This window comes from Leptonotus elevatus, chromosome 19, assembly GCF_054856555.1.
Source record: "Leptonotus elevatus isolate MCC_2025b chromosome 19, RoL_Lele_1.0, whole genome shotgun sequence".
Lineage (NCBI taxonomy): Eukaryota > Metazoa > Chordata > Actinopteri > Syngnathiformes > Syngnathidae > Leptonotus > Leptonotus elevatus.
In genome coordinates, this window is record NC_141257.1 from 14,968,534 (window position 1) to 14,986,420 (window position 17,887).

A 17,887-nucleotide genomic window follows, 5' to 3' on the forward strand; every position below is an offset into this window, starting at 1 on the left:
GAAATGCTTTAATTTTGCATATAACATATTAAGCCTTGGTGGCACTATTCCACCATTACTGGAATATATTGAGAATGTATTAATATTCAGTTACTTTTCAACATGACCCTTCTGCACATTAGCTTTAATGTCCATTTGAGGCCTGTATTGTATATAATTCAATTTGTGAAACATTTTCTCATCTGACAGACTGATCAACTCAATTCTATTTACAAAAGGAAAAGTATTTACATTGCAATTGTAAATCACTTACACCTGTATATTTACCATTCTCACTGGACCATTTTGGGGGTTTTGGGTTTGTTTAATCATAACAAGACTAAAAAGACAATAAAAAAAGTTTTATTCAGAATAACAGCAATAAAAACATAAAAAAAACCACAACTGTAGCCAATCTTTTTCTTGAACGCAATGTGACGGTGGAATCCTGCTGGTGTTTCTGTCCAGCTGACAGATTTGAACGATTTTCTAACATGTATATCACTCCTGGGTTTCCATGCTGTCATCCTCTGCATCCCCTCCCTCCTCCAGAGCCTCATCTTCTTCCTCCTTCCTCTCTGGGGGCTTCTCATAGGCCTTTTCGGAAGGGGTCACTATCACACCGTCCCAAGTGGACATCTCGGTAGCCAGATCTACAAAATTATCAATAAAATAATTACATAGCACATTGTTCAGATGTGTGGTAAATTCACGACGGGATCTTACAGCTAGCATCTCCATCTAGGCCGAGGATCTTCCTGAAACCTCCGTGTGACAGGACCCTCACCAGTGTCTGAGCTGTGAAACACACCATGTCCTGCACATAACACACGTAACATTAACAGTTATTATTACAAAAAAATTTATATTAAAAAAAGTTACCTACCTGCTGCTCCAGAGTCATGACTGTGTGCACTCTGAAGTTTCCGCTCTCACAGGGGTCAGTGATGCCCACCGAGCCGGGCAGGAAGAGGCCAGCGGCCAACATCTGCAGGCAGCGCCTTCAAAATAAAATGTTGGGGGGGAAAAAAAGTGTTAAATAACAATGGATGTGTAAAACAGGAGAGTATGAACTGACCTGTAGGCCACGTTTAGGGACAGTGGCTGCCTGGATGGATTGTTCATCACTGCAGAGTGACCCTGGAATATCAGAGGTTTTGCTATGTAATTGTTCAACAGGGTTTCTGCAGGTTATCAGCAAATCTAAATTCATACTTTTTAACTCATTCACTGCCAGCCTAGTCAAAATGAATCTTTGACTTCAATAGCCGTCTGTGGCAGTGAATGTGTGCCGTTTTTAATGCCCAAGTCATACTGCATACACAGGGAGTCCTCGAGTTATGTCCGAGTTCCGTTCCTACGCTGGCGATGTAACCTGAATTTCGACTTAAGTCGGATTTCCCCATTAAAGTTGATATTCACATCAAAATACTTTGTACAGTAATTTAAAAAAACATATTTGCGCGACACAGAACCAATATTTCGTGTTTCTGCGGACATTCTCTGCTGGCGGACAGCAGAGCGGAGCTAATTCAAACTTAAACACGGAAATGTGACGCGCCTGATGACAATTCGACCTGCTCGATGGACGTCCGTTGCTGGAGATAACACAACTTTAAATAACAAAAATGACGTGATTACTGTGGGAAATTAATGATGACGCCGTAAAGTCAAAACGACGTAGGTCACTTACGATGTAACTCGAGAGGGAGTACTCGTGTACACACCCACTTTATATATTGACGACGACTTAAAATAATCGCTCAAGTCATTTTTTTCAGATTTTCCAGGAAACAAATAAAACATTTGCATCACGAGATGATGATTTAGGCAAAAAAATTTTAAGAGGGTGATATTAGTAGGGTTGTGCCATCTAAAGCACCCCACGATTCAATTCGATTACGATTTAGGGTGCTACGATTTGATTATTTAACGATATGGACTAAAGGTTGCGGTGGATGATGACATTCGTCTCGCCCTTTCAAAGCTGCGGGGAAGTTTTGACAGTCCTTCTATTGTTTGCTGGTTAGCAGCAACAACCGTCGGATTCTTCTCCGCGAAACTGGGGTGGAAACGCAAGAGGTGCTGTTACACGTTTCCTGCTAGCTTTTTATCCTGACGAGAAAATCTGACGCTCAGTAACTCCTGCTGCCGCCATCATCATCATCTTATGCGGGCAGCAGGCGTGTCTTTTACTTTCGTGTTCCTGTCATTAAGTTATTGTGGAAAATAATCGTTTTTGAACATTAATGAATCGTAATCAAATTGTCAAGTTTTGCATTGCGATGAATCTAATAATCGATGTTTTGGCACACCCCTAGATATTAGTACTGTCAAATAAATACATTTTTAATCATAATTAATAGGACAATTTCCATAGCTAATTCGCAATTAATCAAAAATTAATTGTATCTTATGTCTGTGCTAAATGTACAATAATTTCCCCCTTCCGCCAAGTTTGTCATACTAGTTAATTAACAAAAGAGGGCAGATATGGTTACGAAATACAAATGTGGTTATATCTTTTAGTTCTTTGATACAGTAATTTTATAAAAGGTATTTGAAGAATGAATTTTGCTTCATTTTGGAGGATTCACTGCACTTCTCTATCTTACCAATAGGTCCAAAATCCAAGGAGTGAGAGGCTCAAAGCCAGGGAAGCGCAACCTGAGGTCCTTCAAGAGGCGGATCAACACTTTCACCCTGAAAATCAGGAAGTGACATCACATTTCGGTGAGTGTTTCAAAAATGTCAAGTATCGCTAAAAGCAAAAGGGGAGTTTCCCCTCACGTGGATTGAGAAGCGTTTTCCTCAAACCAGCGGGCGTGGCGGATGGCTGCGAGGGCGCTCTGCAGTACCTTGATGTCCACTACAAAACACACACAAGTACTTAAGATGGGCATGACTTTTATGTTTTTATAAGTGTGAGTATGACTCATACAGTGCAGCTCAGGGTCCAATTTGCGTAGGTTGGGAGGGACGGTGGTGATGAGGATCTTGACAGTTGCGTCTGCTGAGCTGATCTCAAAGCCCGTCTCGTTGGTCAGCATGGACAACACTGACGCGCATGGACACACACGTGCAGTAGTTAGTAATAACCCTACTTTGAATGTTATTTAGCTTTGCTTGTTTGGAAAGTATGTTTAAAATCCCTCAGTGGTACCTTCACTTGGGTCCTGGGTTCGAAGAGTGTCCACTACTTTGTTGCCGAGAGCTGCAACGGCCTCCACTAAAACACAGAATGACATTATACAAAGCATCTTTTCTAGACAAAAACTAGACAGTGACAGCAAACAAACACTCACATGTTGGAAGAATCTTGAGGATCACAACAAGGTCAGCAACATTGTGTCCGGTTGTCATGGTACCCTTCTTGTAAGAGCCCACCTGACGCACCTCTTCAATTTGCTGCAAAAAAACACACATCGCTCAATATTCACATATAAAATTTATATAAAATTTGATAGTCATAATAGTAATATTGATTGAAATATGACTCACCACTTCAAAATTACCAGGGGCAACAATCAGATTATCAATAACGTTGTTGATTTTTGTGACCAGTGACAAGATGGAGGACTGTAAAATTGAAAATACAGATCCATCCAGACCATTATAACAAAGTTAGCGTTACGCAAGTGAAATGTTTGAACAACCTTAAATTATACTGAAGATTATAATCTCATGTGTCTGTACTGACCTGCTCGGTAGGTGTCGGACTCAGGTCTTGGTTTCTCTTCAGTAGACACTCGCTGAACGCACTCTCATCGGGTGCGGGCTTCACTCTGGGGAACGCCATCTCACACTGGCGAAAACAACAACTTCCAAATTAATCATTGTCACTTGAAAAGTACACAGAAAGAGATGGGTATATTGTAGGCATTAAATCAGTATTGGATAATTGGACCTATAATTTAAATTCAGTCTTAAGGTCTAGGTAAAACATTACTTCAGTTGAAAAAAAGTATCTAGTACATGGCAACAGCCTAAAGCTCTCATATGACTACTTAAGAATATCTATTGGGGGTTTTTTCTTTCAACATAACGCAAATACCACATCACAATTAGATACATTGAATATTTAGTGACTTGCAAAAAAAGAAAAAAGAAAAAAAGTTTTACTCACCACATAAAAATCGAATGGGATGTGTGGAACAAATGGACGATACCTAAACAGGAATGAAATGTCCACACTCATTTATTACTGTAAAAGTACAGGGAAGCAGCATATTCATCAAATACTGGGTAGATTCTGCGGGATATCCCTAATACAGTATTAGAATTTGCTCTCTGGGCCTTTGACATTAATTTCACCACAACAACAACAATGATAAATAATCAATAAATAAATAAAAACAACACTGCACAAAAATGCAATAAAACAACACAGAAGTAAATAATTCCACAAAAATACAGGTTGGTGTTCTCATGTGAACTTGTCTTGTTCTGCACACCAATCAAAGGATAGAAAAATGCTCAATTTGAATATTGGTTGAATTTACATCAGATTTTCTGAAGGGCCTGGGCAGATTAGATTGGCATAGCAGCACAGTGGGCTGAACTCTGGACAAAATATATCATAAAAAAAACATTGACCAGGGCTTGCTAGTCAAGGGAAATGTTACAAAATGAAGACAATTGACTTTTTGGTGATAAATCAATACAAAGTCGATCATTTAGGTTGGAAATGGGGTCATCAGATGTGGCAAGCATGATTAGCGTAGCAATCAGGTAGCTCACCCCTGGACCAGTCCTCCACGGGACCCAAAGCGGCCTCCTCGACCCCTGCCGCGGTCCCCTCTGAACACAAACAAAGAAATAAATCGAAAATGATTGACATTCCTGAAGATAATTGTGGACGTAAACTATCGAATGGGTATCGATTCATTCAATCAAGAAGCTAGCTAGCAGCGCTATGTGAACGCATGCGCGAACATGTTAGTATGTTCTTCATCTACAATAAACTGAATTAAATTAAGTCCAATAGCAACCGTTGCATCAAGACGCTCCAGCTAAATCTGATTTATAACATTCAATACATCTCAATAACAATAATAATTTCATGGACTAGTTTTCGGCAAGGCTAACGGCCGCGCTGCTCTGGAGCCAGGATAACAAAAATTACGAAGAGAATACACATATTTCCTGTAAATTCCACTAAATCACTTAAAAATACAAGGTTTCAAAACATCGATGTTTTTCTTACCTCATTGCGTACGACGTTTTGGCAATGAAAAGACAAACAAATGCAGGAGAATTGATAATCGTCTCCAAATAACCGGCAACGACGGTACTTCCCCTTTCTTGTTCTTGGAAATTTACAGATGTCGGAAAAGTACCATTGGCGATGCAATACTGCCACTGCTTGGTTTGGGGTGGTACACGTGTACAGTTACTAATGTGATGTAAAATGTTTGAGAACATTTGATTCCAGTATTTAATATTATTTAGCCGCAAAACAGGCAATTTATATTTATCACTGTGCTTCTATAACTTTATACTCGTATTTTTGTTCCTTTTAGTTGTGGCCTTATACGCCTTTAGATATTATAGGAAACAACATTCAATTTGTCGTACATCTTCTTAACTGTGGTGAGCTGGCAGAGCGAATACGGCCTTCTCTGATGGCCTAAACACGATCAGAAGCACTGAGCTCCATTTATAACCTAAATTATAATATTTCTTCCGTGAAATTGAGTCATTTTGTAGTGTTTCTCTTGGACTGCACTTCCAATACATGTATTTGTATGGATTTGACCCCCCCCAAAATCAAGATTCCAGCTTCTATGTGACACCATGTCAATGTAACCTGCCCAATGCCTTTGAAGTCAACAGTGCTGACTGATTTACTAAGAAAGTTTTGATTGTTTTTTTGTTTGTTTTTTAAACGTTTGTAAAAGAGTCACAAAAAAAGTAAAAATTTTGAATGAGATATTTGCTAAAAAAAATAAATAATAATAATAATAATAAAATAATGGTGTTCATCAAAAATATAAATCTTGCAAGCCCAATCATATGGGCTATTCCAGAATTGGAGGACACTTTACATCCCACCCATTACATTTTAAACAATCCACATACAAAACACTAAAACATGCCGTTTCAGAGTAAATGTACTTATCCTGAGAACAAATCTAAATAAATAAATAAACAAACAAACACATAAGTAAATAAATAAATACACTAAATTAAATTAAATACACCATTAAAATGCCATTTTGTCTTGTCCTATCCCATTAGGCTAATGATCAAATTGAATCTCAAATAAAGCAGTTAAAATGAAATTTAAATGTCATGGTTTTTTTTGTTTTTGGTGTATGTATTGCTGTCTCTTGCAACTGTAGGAACATTCATTTGAATAAACATAATATTTCAAATAATAATTATTATTCATGAAGCGTGTTCCACATGATGCGTGCAGCCCTGTTACTATAACCTTTTTACCATGGTAGACGAAGAAGAAAGCAGTGAAACACATGATATGCTGGACTTCATCAACAATTTTCCAAAATAATGGATAGAGCAAAGGTATGTCCTCTCTACTTTTGTCACTTTTTTTTTTTAAAATAATATAGTAGGACTTGATTGTGTGTCTCACTCTACCTCATGCAAATCTGTTATGCATATGATCAGAATAAGACAATTATTGTCATTTAAAAAAAATATTTTTCTTTACTTATTTAGATAAATAAGTTTGTCCTCTTGGTCAGCAATAACAGCGCTCGCTAAACAGCTAGCTTCTACTCCAAAAGTGAAGGTACATTTCCTAAGAATTTTAAAGCCCAAATGTCCTCCAATTCTGGAATGACCTATATAATTTCTTAAAACGATATTTTGCTCACTTCCACAGCTGGGTTAAAAATAACCCAAATTGGGTGAAAGAGCTAACCCAGCACTGGGTCCAAGCCAATACTGGGTTTATTTATACCCAGCACAGTGGGTCAAGATTTTGATGAGTTAGTGAGTTAAAGTTACCAAGATATGGGTTTCCAGGTCATTAGTATAGCTGTGGTTAAAAATATTACTATTTGAAGAAGATGAAGAAGAAGAAGAAGGAGCAATTTCAATTAAAACAAAAGTAGAAGAAGAAGCTTGAACTCCAGTGCAGGCTGCAGGGCAGGTGGGTGTGTCTTGTTCATTCATAAAGTGGAGTGAGGGCCATACACCTGTAAAAGCAAAAACTGCACCAGGCGCTTCCACATAGTCAATCACGTCAGTGTGCTGCAGTCATGACCCACCTGACTATCACAGTCCAACTCCTTGCACTTCTGCTATTGCTGAGCAGGAGTTGCACCGCTTTCTCCAACGACGCCACTGAGTCACTCCGTGCACACACGACCCACATCACGCAGGACGAGCCACGTAAGGAAGATACAAACCAAGCAAGGAATGGTGGTAAACGGCAATCTGAACCGGCGAATAATGGTGAGTTATGGATCTTCACGTACTGACTAATGTTTTAGTAGATTACTGTGTCTGGTAGTTTGGTCTAATCTGTTTTTATGAAGAGTTACAATATGTTAAGATTATTGCCTCTGAATTCGAACCCTTCAACAGGCTGAACAAAGAACAAAAATAATTGGACTTTGAATAGTGATTTTGTAGTTGCTGGAATTAGTTGGAAAATACGCAATATTGTGCCATAAGTTGGGTTTCAGAAAAAATATCGACTATTTTCATAGCTTTTCACACTCTAAAGCAATTTTGATGAAATACTATCTTTTGTTCCATTTCACAGGATCCTGCTAGCTTCTAGCATGAGTTCACATCATGTTCACTAGTGATGGGACATTGTGATTTTTTACGAAGAAGTGATAATTTGAACACTAGCAAAGATTTAGAGAAATATGGGGCTCTATTTTTGTGACCGGTGTAAATCCTACGAGGCGTGCGGTGTAACTGCACAGAGGCTGGTTAGACCCAGTGTTTGTACTTTCACAGCTGACTTTAATCAAGGCTCCTTTCATTCTCTTTAAATGTCGCGTCCTAGTCGTGCACTAGATTCTTGACACAGCACAGGCACATTTGTGCTGTGAATTGGACATTTGGGAACCACTCCTCACCCACAATGATTTGCTTAATTGGACAATAATTTAAAAAATAGAATAAAAAGAATACAATGATTCAGAGATCTTGATGCCCCCTGTTTACATATTTCTGGATGAATTACATCAATTTAGACCAGTTGTCTACCCTGTGCCAGTGTCAGTGGTCTGAGCAGTTTTCAGGGTTATATCGCTGACGTCAGGCCAAAACCTTGTACCTCCAAAATTGTCACTTTTTTAAATATCTGTTTCCCACCTTGTTAAATTACACTCTTATAGTTATTATGAGACACCATTAAACATGATCAGTGTCTTCATAGATGAATATCATTAATAATTACCAACAAAATTAAATTGACAATTTTTACAAAATTGATATTTCGGAAGTGTGGATCAGACTTGTGTCAATTTGTTTTAACCGGTCCAGGAAGTAGCTATACATCTAATATTTACAGCATTGGATTTGGATGCGCCAGAATGAACAATTTTGGACACACAACTTTTCATCCAAAAAAATAAAAAATAAAATAAATTATTTTAATATAACATATAATAATAATATAATTGTGCCTTTTTTCTTCTAAGTGTCATTTTGAGTTAAAAGATGCTCATTCAGTGTAAAATCCCCTTAACTGAAAATGTGTCCAGTTATAAATAGCATGAGCAACACATTTTTGATCGCAAAGTAACTGATACACTCGCAGGCCACAACATGGAGATTCAATACTAAAAATTTGGCACTTACAAAGATAATGTTCAATTACTAGGTGTTTATTATATATAGTACACGTTTTTTTACATTAAAAAAAACCTGGCATTTGAATATGTGTATGTAGACTTTTATATCTATTGTAATTTAGCCATATATTATGTAGTGTTTTGTAATACTGCAGAATAACACAGCACACTGAGCAGTGGTTCTTATGTTTTCACCCTCATATGTTGCTAAATAAGATTGCCACAATATTAAATAATCTTCTTACTATGATGCAGTGAAATTTAGCATCCCTGCAGATTTCAATCATAATGATAAACATATTATTAACTTTATTTTAACTAATTATTTCCCTATGCCCCAGGACCAGACCAGAGCCAGGTTGGCTGCAGAGAGTTGAGATCAACCAAGTATATTTCAGATGGCCAGTGCACAAGCATCAACCCCATCAAAGAGTTAGTCTGCGCTGGCGAGTGTCTGCCGGCTCACTTGCTGCCCAACTGGATTGGCGGAGGTTACACTGGAAGGTACTGGAGTCGTAGAGAGGCCCAGGAATGGCGCTGCGTCATCGACCGAACCCGGACACAGCGCATCTGGCTCCAGTGCCAGGACGGCAGCGCCAGGACCTACAAGATAACCGTGGTGACCTCCTGCAAGTGCAAACGGTACTCCAGACAGCAGAATGACTCGGGACACAAGGACACTTCAGTCCACAGTGGCAAACAGAAGAGAAAACACAGGAGGGATCAACTCCCCGAGGAGTAAATTAGACAATTAGTGCAACTACAAAAGAAAATACCCTAAAGCCCGTGCTGTCTCTGTTCTCAAGATGTGCATACACTCTAAAAACTATGGGGTAAAAAAATAACACAAATTGGGTTAAAAAGGGGCCAACCCAATTTTAGAATTGTTAACCCAAAAAGCTCAAAGTTGGGTTATTAACCCAAAAACGTGGGTAAAAAAAACCACACCACAAAATAACCCCAAAAAGTGGGTTACTTTGTGGGTTATTATTTTAATTTTACCCAACATGTTGGGTTAAATAACTCAAAACGTTGGTTAGGTTCATTTTTGACCAAATTATATTGGGTTATTCAATTAACCCAAAAGCTGGGTCAAAGAATAATCCACAAACAACTCCAAAAATTTGAGTTGCTTTGTGAGTTATTAATTTATTTATGACCCAACTTTTTGGGTTTAATAACTTTAATAACTGGTTGGGTTCATTTTTTTACCAAATTCAACTGGGTTATTTAGTTAATGCAAAAAGTTGGATCAAATTAAACCAAAAAAAACAATCCCCCAAAACAGGTTTCTCCGTGGGTTATTATTGGGTTCCTCAAAACGTTGGGTGAAATTAAATTAATAACCCACTTATTAATTTAATTTCACCCAACGTTTTGAGTTATTTAAGACAAAGTTGAGTCAGTTAATATTTGACCCAATTCAAATGGGTTAGTCAATCAACCCAAAAAGTTGGGTCAAATGAATAACCCACAAAACAACCAAATATTGGATGTCATTTTGGGTTAATAATTTAATAACTCAAAAAGTTGAGTCCATTCTTTTTTTTTTTTACCCAATTAGGGTTATTTTTTATTTTTGAATACAGTATATAATAAATGAGTGTGATTAAAAGATGCAGGTTAATGTTTCTATCAGTCTGCATCTCTCTCTGTAGATGACTGTTTGTGTATTTAGATCATGAAGTGCTGGTATGTGCTAGACTACGGTAGTTAAATGAGATAATTTGTGGATGAAATTGTTTTCATTGTCATTGAATAGAGTGTAGACCTCACTAAAAAGTGATGGGAAAAAACATTAGAGAAACATCGTATCAGCACATTTGTTTATATGTTCGTTAATTAGCAAGCTTCTTGTTGGTTAATGGAGGATGAGTGCAGATGGGCAGTGAATATATGATTCTGGGGCTTGGACTGTTTCATTGATGACTGACCAAAGTGAAGCAGTTTCTTTCCTTTCTTTTTTTCATTCTACTACATTGCGATGTCGATTTGAATTTATTTGTTTAGCGCTGAAATCAAGTAATAATTTGTATCTTAACTTAGCATAAATTAACGATTGTTGTCTGAGAAATACAATTGAAATATAAATGCAATTTGAGCCTCCAGCAGTGGTGTAACTGTATTGTATTGTATAATGTTTGTATGCCTCTTCTTAGTGAATAGTGTGTAATTTATTTTTATACATGAAGACCATGTAGAGTCCTTTTCATATACAATAGTTTGACTGAAATAAAGAGTTAGCTAAGACATAGTAGTGTTTGTGAGATAATTCTGCAGGCCGACTGTTCCAGCCAGACCCAACCCTCCAAACAGGAACAAACTAATAACAGAGGCGTTAGTCTACTGATGAAACGCTCTTTTCAGCAGATGTCATACTTTGCTTTGTGAAGGGAATACCTTCACCTTCAGGCTAGTGAAGTGGCTGATTCCAGCTGCGGCAACATGTTAAGAGACTTCATTGTCTGGCGTAGCCTCTCATTTTTCTAACTCTGAAAGCTGTGGGTGATGGTACACAGTGAAAAGAATCACCTGCGCCGGATAGCAACAGGATGTTTGCATTACTTGCGAAGGAGAAAAAGCATTGTGATCTGATCTCTTTGCAGTTTGTGTCACCCACTTGCAGGTTGTTATTTACCTCAGTGTGTGTTCAAGTCTATACAGGACAAGAGCCAGAGTCAAAAATATTAGTTTATGCAATATATACTTGTCTTGAAAAGTCTCAGGAATGTTTTACTTTTACAATGGAACCTCTAAAGTTGAAAGGGCCAAAAGTTGCATAATTTATGTTTCAACTTAAAATAAATTTGAACAGACACCACATCCTGCACATTCAGCCATTCTATTCTAGCAAAAACAAAGGTGTAACAATGGCCTCACTTTTCCAATAGGGTTGAAGCAGAAGGTAGCGACTACTTTAATTTCTCAGTCAAGCGCAGACCAGAGGTGGCAAATCAAGTTCCAGAAAGTAAAAACCCTGCCACAGTTTGGCTTTAGCCCCTGATGCTCGCTATCTAACTAGCTAGTGTTAGAAATCATTCTTTAGATTTCCTGCGTGTTCAAATAAAACTCACAGTTGAGATCTCGTGGAGAAGTTTTGCCAGCTTAATTCAGAATTCTGAAGTCACTTTAGAACCTTGCTTAAAGAGCATCTGGTCTAGAAGTGTGCCCTCTCTTTCCGCTCTCCCTCACTTATACAAAAACAGTTTACTCCCCCCTGTCATCTTGTCCTGTCAGCAGAGTGAAATACACAACTTGATAATCCTACTTCAGTTCCTATCTTAGTCCACTCCAGATGTGGGTAACAATTGGCCCCCGGCGCCTCCTCGCACCAGGGATTTTTATGGACAGACCTCTGCTTGCACTTTCAAACATCCCCTCATTTAGATAAATCAGAAACCTTACTTTCCCAGGGAAGAGAACAAAGACTATAGATTGACTAACATATGAATTAACTGTTGTCTTATTATTACACAGCTCTAACTAATATCAAAAACGATTAAAATATAAATTGAAACAGAAAAACAATGTTAATAATCTAACACTAGCTAGCTCCCTAGCAGGTAAACAAGCACCATGGGAGCTAGCTAGCGAGCTAGCACCTGGGGCTAAAGTCAAACTGTGGCAGGGTTTGACTTTTTGGACCTGGATTTGCCACCTCTGGCGCAGACTTCTTCTAACTCTAGCTGAACAATTCTAAAAATATCTCAAATCATGAATCTTCACTGACAACGGAATCAGAACATACCTCTTGCCTTCACATAAAGTGAAAGTAATTAATAATGAAAAGTTCGTCTAATAGTGCCACCATGACATTTATACTACTATTCTTACAAAAGTCATGATTAAGTAGTCTGTTTTGGAGAATCAATGCATCAAAGACAGGATGTAAGCCACATGAAAAAGCCACAGAAATTGCCCTTCTTCAAACAAACTGAGAGCCAAAATAGAATTATACAAAGGACCATTTTGTTATGCGATCAATGGCTTTAAATAGTCGCCAAGGAGTGCTTAAGCTCTCTCCTGCAGACACGCCTGTTACACAACAGCTACAATGATAAAAAATAAAATAGAATGCTAGCCTACATCATGGCAACGACACAGTGGGGTACATCTCTCCTCACCCCCGTTTTCTCTTCTTAAAAGAACAAGGTGTATCCTGCTCCTTTCCCAAAGTCAGCTGAGATAGGCTTCAGCTCATCATGTCCAAATATTGTCTATTTCATGTGTTTTTTCAAATTGATACTATTGATCTGTCTCCACTTCACCTGTTATATTACTAAACAATTCACACCAGTGTTGAAAAAAGTTTGAGAACATGTATTTATGCTTTTAAACGCTCAAAATGTAAAAGAAAAAAAAGCCCCTCTGCCCTCATACTGTAGAAGCCATGCACAATTGTCACCTATAATGTAATTTTTCAAACCGCTTATACTCACTATAGATTCGTGGGTGATTGAAATCTTCACTAACCATAAATATAATACAATAATAATAATAATAATAAATATAGGATTATAATTTTTGTCCTCGTCCATGGAACAGTGTACCAGCTCTACACCCTCGGCCGGATCCTCGAGGGCGCATGGGAGTTTGCCCAACCAGTCTACATGTGTTTTGTGGATTTGGAGAAAGCATTCAACCGTGTCCCTCGGGGAGTCGGGGTACCGAGCCCCCTGATACGGGCTGTTCGGTCCCTGTACGACTGGTGTCAGAGTTTGGTCTGCATTGCCGACAGTAAGTCAAGTTCGTTTTCAGTGAGGGTTGGACTCCACCAAGGCTGCCCTTTGTCACCGATTCTGTTCATAACTTATATGGACAGAACTATTATTATTAATATTTTTTTTTAAGAGCTCAGTATTGTTCATTCGGTAATTTTACCGATTTGACATGTCATCATCATTGCTCTCTTTTTTTTTTTTTTTATTATTTTTTATTATTTTGTATGTGGGTGTGGATGTGGATGCGCGTGTGTGCGTGCGTGTGTGCGTGTGAGTGTGTGTGTATTCATTAGTTCACCAAAAACCTATTAAAAAATCCCATACCGTTCACCTAAACCGAACACCGCCGTCAGGAGACCCGAGAAAGGACCAAAGAAAAGAAAGGAAAGTGAAATCCAGCACCGACCAGACACCACCCACCGGGCCACCAACCAGAGTCCTTCACCAACCCCAGAAACATCTAAATTCCAACAAATCAGGGAGACCTCAAGAGACCAAAGGAAGGGGAGGAAAGGAAGGAAGGACAGACGAAGCAGAGTGAGATCCACAGACACCAGCCTCCACCGATTCAATGACCTGAGGAAGAAGCAGATTGTGTCTGAGTTTCGATAGATGCTGGTGTGGTGGATCTGGCATGCATGAAAATCTCCACCAAAGAGGGGGGCCGTCGACCCCTGCCAGGACAGAGCAAGCGCAACACCTCAGGGCCCCCCAGGCCGCGGCAGCGCCAAAGGGCGACTCCCGGGCCCCGTCGGGGCCACCGGCCGCAGAGCAAACCCAGGAGCAGGAGCACCCCCCACCCCAACACGGCCCGCGCACCCAACCCAACGCAGCAGGACGGGGCACTGCAGGCCCGCCAGGCACCCCACCGGTCCACAGCCCCCGCTCCCCCCACGCCCCCCACGCCCCCTATCCACCCCCGCCATCCACCCCAACCCAGCCCCAGCCGCCCCCAGGCCCCCAAACCCCCAGAGGGGAGTTGTAGGGCGTAGACGGTGTTTCCACCCTACCCCACCCCCCCAAAGTGTGTTATGTGCCCTATATGTCTATAAAAGTGTATTGTGCAAAACTAGTGCAGTGAGTTAAGAGGAGCGACCATCGAGGTGCCAGGAGGTCCACCGGAGCAGGGCGGGCACAACACCAAACCCACCTACCCTCCCGGCCCCCGGAGCGCCGAGACCCAGGCCACGGATGGAGCCCCCGGCCCAGTGGAGGGGAAGGAAGGCGGACAGGGGAGGTGGAAGGGACGGGGGAAGGAGACGACAAGAAGGGCAAGGGGCAGCGGCAGGGCCGCAGAGAGAAGGGGAGAGGAGGAGGACAGAATTTCTATGCGCAGCCGAAGCGTTGAGGGGTTCGGGTTTGGTGGCCTTAGTATCTGTTTTTTGCAGATGATGCGGTGCTGTTGGCTTCATCAAGCCGTAATCTCCGACTCTCCCTTGAGCGTTCGCAGCCGAGTGTAAAGCGATTGGGATGAAGATCAGCACCTCCAAATCCGAGACCATGGTCCTCAGTCGGAAAAGGGTGGAGTGCCCTCTCCGGGTCTGGGATGAGATACTGCCCCAAGTGGAGGAGTTTAATTATCTTGGGGTCTTGTTCACGAGTGAGGGCAGGAGGGAACAGAAAATATCGACAGGCGGGTCGGTGCAGCGTCTGCAGTGATGTGGACTCTTTATTGGTCCGTTGTGGTGAAGGAGGTCGATTTACCAGTCGATCTACCTTCCTAAAGAAAGAACAAGATCCCGGATACAAGCGGCCGAAATGAGTTTCCTCCGCAGGGTGTCCAGGCTCTCCCTTACAGATAGGGAGGGACTCAGAGTCGAGCTGCTGCTCCTCCGCATTGAGAGGAACCAGTTGAGGTGGCTCAGGCATCTGGTTCGGATGCCTCCTGGACGCCTCCCTGGAGAGGTGTTCCGGGTGGGTCCCACCGGCGGGAGGCCCCGGGGATGACCTAGGACACGCTGGAGAGACTTGTCTTTCGGCTGGCTTGAGAACGCCTTGGGATCCCGCAGGAGAAACTGGTTGAAGTGGCTGGGGAGAGAGACCGACCCCGGATAAGCGGCAGATAATGGATGGATTGTGATTTTTATTTATTTATAGGATTGATTACTTACTTTGGTAAAACACTTTGACATTTAGTTGTATTTTTAGTATGTGCTATATAAATACATTTTACCTAAATGTTAAATTTTTTGAAACAATTGAAATAAGATTTTACCACAAAATAACTACATTTTATTCAGTTACAGCTAATTTATGTTTTTTAGGTATACATATCCAAAAAACTAGTGTAGTTCAATTTAATCTAATATTATTAGAACAAATTACTCATAAAAGCATACAAAGCTCCAACACTAACTTGACAAAGTTATGTTAGTAGTACTTTTTTGTAAAACTTAGAGTATAGTGTACTTAATCTATTTGATAATTTTTAACGTTTGGGTTTACAGTGTAATACAGGGGCTTAGTCAGCTCATTGTTTTATATTAGACCTTTGAAAAAGAGTTGTAATGTGCAAGCGTACTTGTGAAGTGAATGTGAGAAGCGTTTCAAAGACACAATTCATCACATCACATCATCACACACTGATCATGACAGGAAAATTTGGTAAAAAGTAAAGGTAAGACTGAGGTTGCCCATTACGACACACATTAAGGATACAGGGTTTCCTATCCACGAGGCTGACTTATTGTAATACAGCCGCTATCCCTGCAGACAGGAGCAGAAAACAACAGCACTGTTTGTTCCTCATCAGGTATTAGGTGGCAACACGCAGAAAAGCTCAAAGTGCATCTGATAGCCTTGTTACTAACAATGATCTCATACTTCTAGTGCTCTTGAATTACCGTTAAAACCAAGACAAAACATGATGCCCACAGGACTCAGTATTGATATGTATGTTTATTTTGTTTTCTGTTTTAGATGTATTTTCATCCTGAATGGTCCCGTTTTTTTTGTTTGAGAAAATTTATCAATGAATAAAATAACAACAACATACACACACTAAAAAATGCTGGGTGTTTAACCCAACCTTCTAAAGTTGGGTTGATTATTTTGACCTAGCAGAGTGGTTGAAGATTGGATTCAGGTGGGCTGAAGAGCAGAAGCTGGTTGCCATTTTGAACATTTAATGTTACAGTACAGTACATTTAAAGGGGAAGTGAACCCCCCAAAATATTTTTGACAATAGTATGTTCATACAGCCCCACTAGGTCTAAATACGGTATTCTGGTTAATATTGCATTAGTGGAATATGAGTTCAGCAGCAAAATCCAGCAGTTTTTATCTATCTCAGGGGGCCATTTTACTACTTGCTGTTGAGTGAAAATAACATCACAGTTGCTCAGGTCTCAGGTAACAACCAATCACAGCTCACCTGTTTTCTGAAGCTGAGCTGTGACTGCAACTGTGATGTCATCTTCAGTCGACAGCTAGTGGCAAAATGGCTGCCCACTGAGGTGGATAAAATGGCTGGATTTTGCTTTATAACTCATATTCCACAAATGTAATATTAATCAGAATGTTATGTTTAGACAAGTGAGGTCACATATAACATATTATTGTAAATACATGTTTATGGTTGATTTCCTCTTTAAGGTAACATTCTCACAAAGTATCGATAATGGCTCAGTGGATAACGCTGTTAGCAATGCTAACCGATCATTGCCTCAGATATAGACCAAGCGCTGCTTTAGTCATTTCACCTAACACACAGACACGTACTGTACAATTGTGGTGGAAGACAGTCTCCAAATACCCATTTCATAGTGGCGATCGCCCTGGCAAACTTTACATTATCCGCTTGTGGAGGTCCTCTTCCTTCTTGCTTACTAAACCCAGTCTATCCCATCCCTGCGCAGATTTTGACAGCGCCTCGCACTAGACTTACACTAGGCATGAAAATAGAACACCCTTGTTTGTTTGTTTTTAGTGCTGTGGCGGAAGAATGGCAGACACATAGAGCTGAAGCAAGAGTATGAAGATTGAGTGAGAGAGAATCTTCATCTTACACCTCTGGTATTACTTGTACTGCTTACTGAAGGAGGCAGGGATATTAAGTCCAAAAATGGTTCTAAGCTGAAGGAATGAAGCGATATTGTGAAATCATGGGTGAGTCTAAAAGACACTTCAGTATGTTTGTAAGCCCAAGCGGTGCTGATGTGCTCATCATTATGGGTGTATGTGTGTGTCCATTATCCAAATCATACACTAGACAGACAAAGCCGCTCTACCTTCATCTTGCTGAAAACTTTGCCCAAAGGTGACCCAAGGTGTCTCCTTACGATGCTTTCCCAGGCCTCTGACAGTTACTTCACGCAACGTCGCCTCATTCTCCCCTTTTGATACCACTGAAAACGAATCCACTCTAAATCTATGTGGTTGATGCCATTATCGTTACACAGTTTT

The 17,887-nt window shown here is 40.2% G+C and overlaps 2 protein-coding genes across 2 annotated transcripts; one reads left to right on the forward strand and one right to left on the reverse strand.

The window, feature by feature from the left end:
- Window positions 1–326: 326 nt before the first annotated feature.
- On the reverse strand, window positions 327–5,285 carry ilf2 (interleukin enhancer binding factor 2). Its single transcript, XM_086062391.1, has 14 exons — window positions 5,186–5,285; window positions 4,720–4,779; window positions 4,106–4,148; window positions 3,680–3,784; window positions 3,481–3,558; window positions 3,285–3,387; window positions 3,143–3,208; window positions 2,921–3,037; window positions 2,770–2,848; window positions 2,595–2,682; window positions 1,058–1,119; window positions 866–980; window positions 706–796; window positions 327–632 (listed from the first exon to the last, which is right to left on the reverse strand). The coding sequence occupies exons 1-14, from the start codon at window positions 5,188–5,190 to the stop codon at window positions 481–483; spliced, it is 1,164 nt and encodes a 387-aa protein (XP_085918517.1). The 5' UTR covers window positions 5,191–5,285; the 3' UTR covers window positions 327–480.
- A 1,881-nt stretch (window positions 5,286–7,166) lies between these two features.
- Window positions 7,167–10,056, forward strand: LOC147158122 (sclerostin domain-containing protein 1-like). Its single transcript, XM_086062400.1, has 2 exons — window positions 7,167–7,404; window positions 9,104–10,056. Exons 1-2 carry the CDS (start codon window positions 7,209–7,211, stop codon window positions 9,502–9,504), a joined length of 597 nt encoding a protein of 198 aa, XP_085918526.1. The 5' UTR covers window positions 7,167–7,208; the 3' UTR covers window positions 9,505–10,056.
- The last annotated feature ends 7,831 nt before the right edge of the window (window positions 10,057–17,887 follow it).

Coding starts and splice junctions, on each gene's coding strand:
- ilf2 (XM_086062391.1), bottom strand. Junction 3,559..3,679: donor GTCCGACACCTACCGAGCAG/GTCAGTACAGAC, acceptor TCAATTTTACAG/TCCTCCATCTTGTCACTGGT. Junction 2,683..2,769: donor GAAAACGCTTCTCAATCCAC/GTGAGGGGAAAC, acceptor CCTGATTTTCAG/GGTGAAAGTGTTGATCCGCC.
- LOC147158122 (XM_086062400.1), top strand. CDS start 7,209: ATGACCCACCTGACTATCACAGTCCAACTCCTTGCACTTCTGCTATTG. Junction 7,405..9,103: donor ATCTGAACCGGCGAATAATG/GTGAGTTATGGA, acceptor CCTATGCCCCAG/GACCAGACCAGAGCCAGGTT.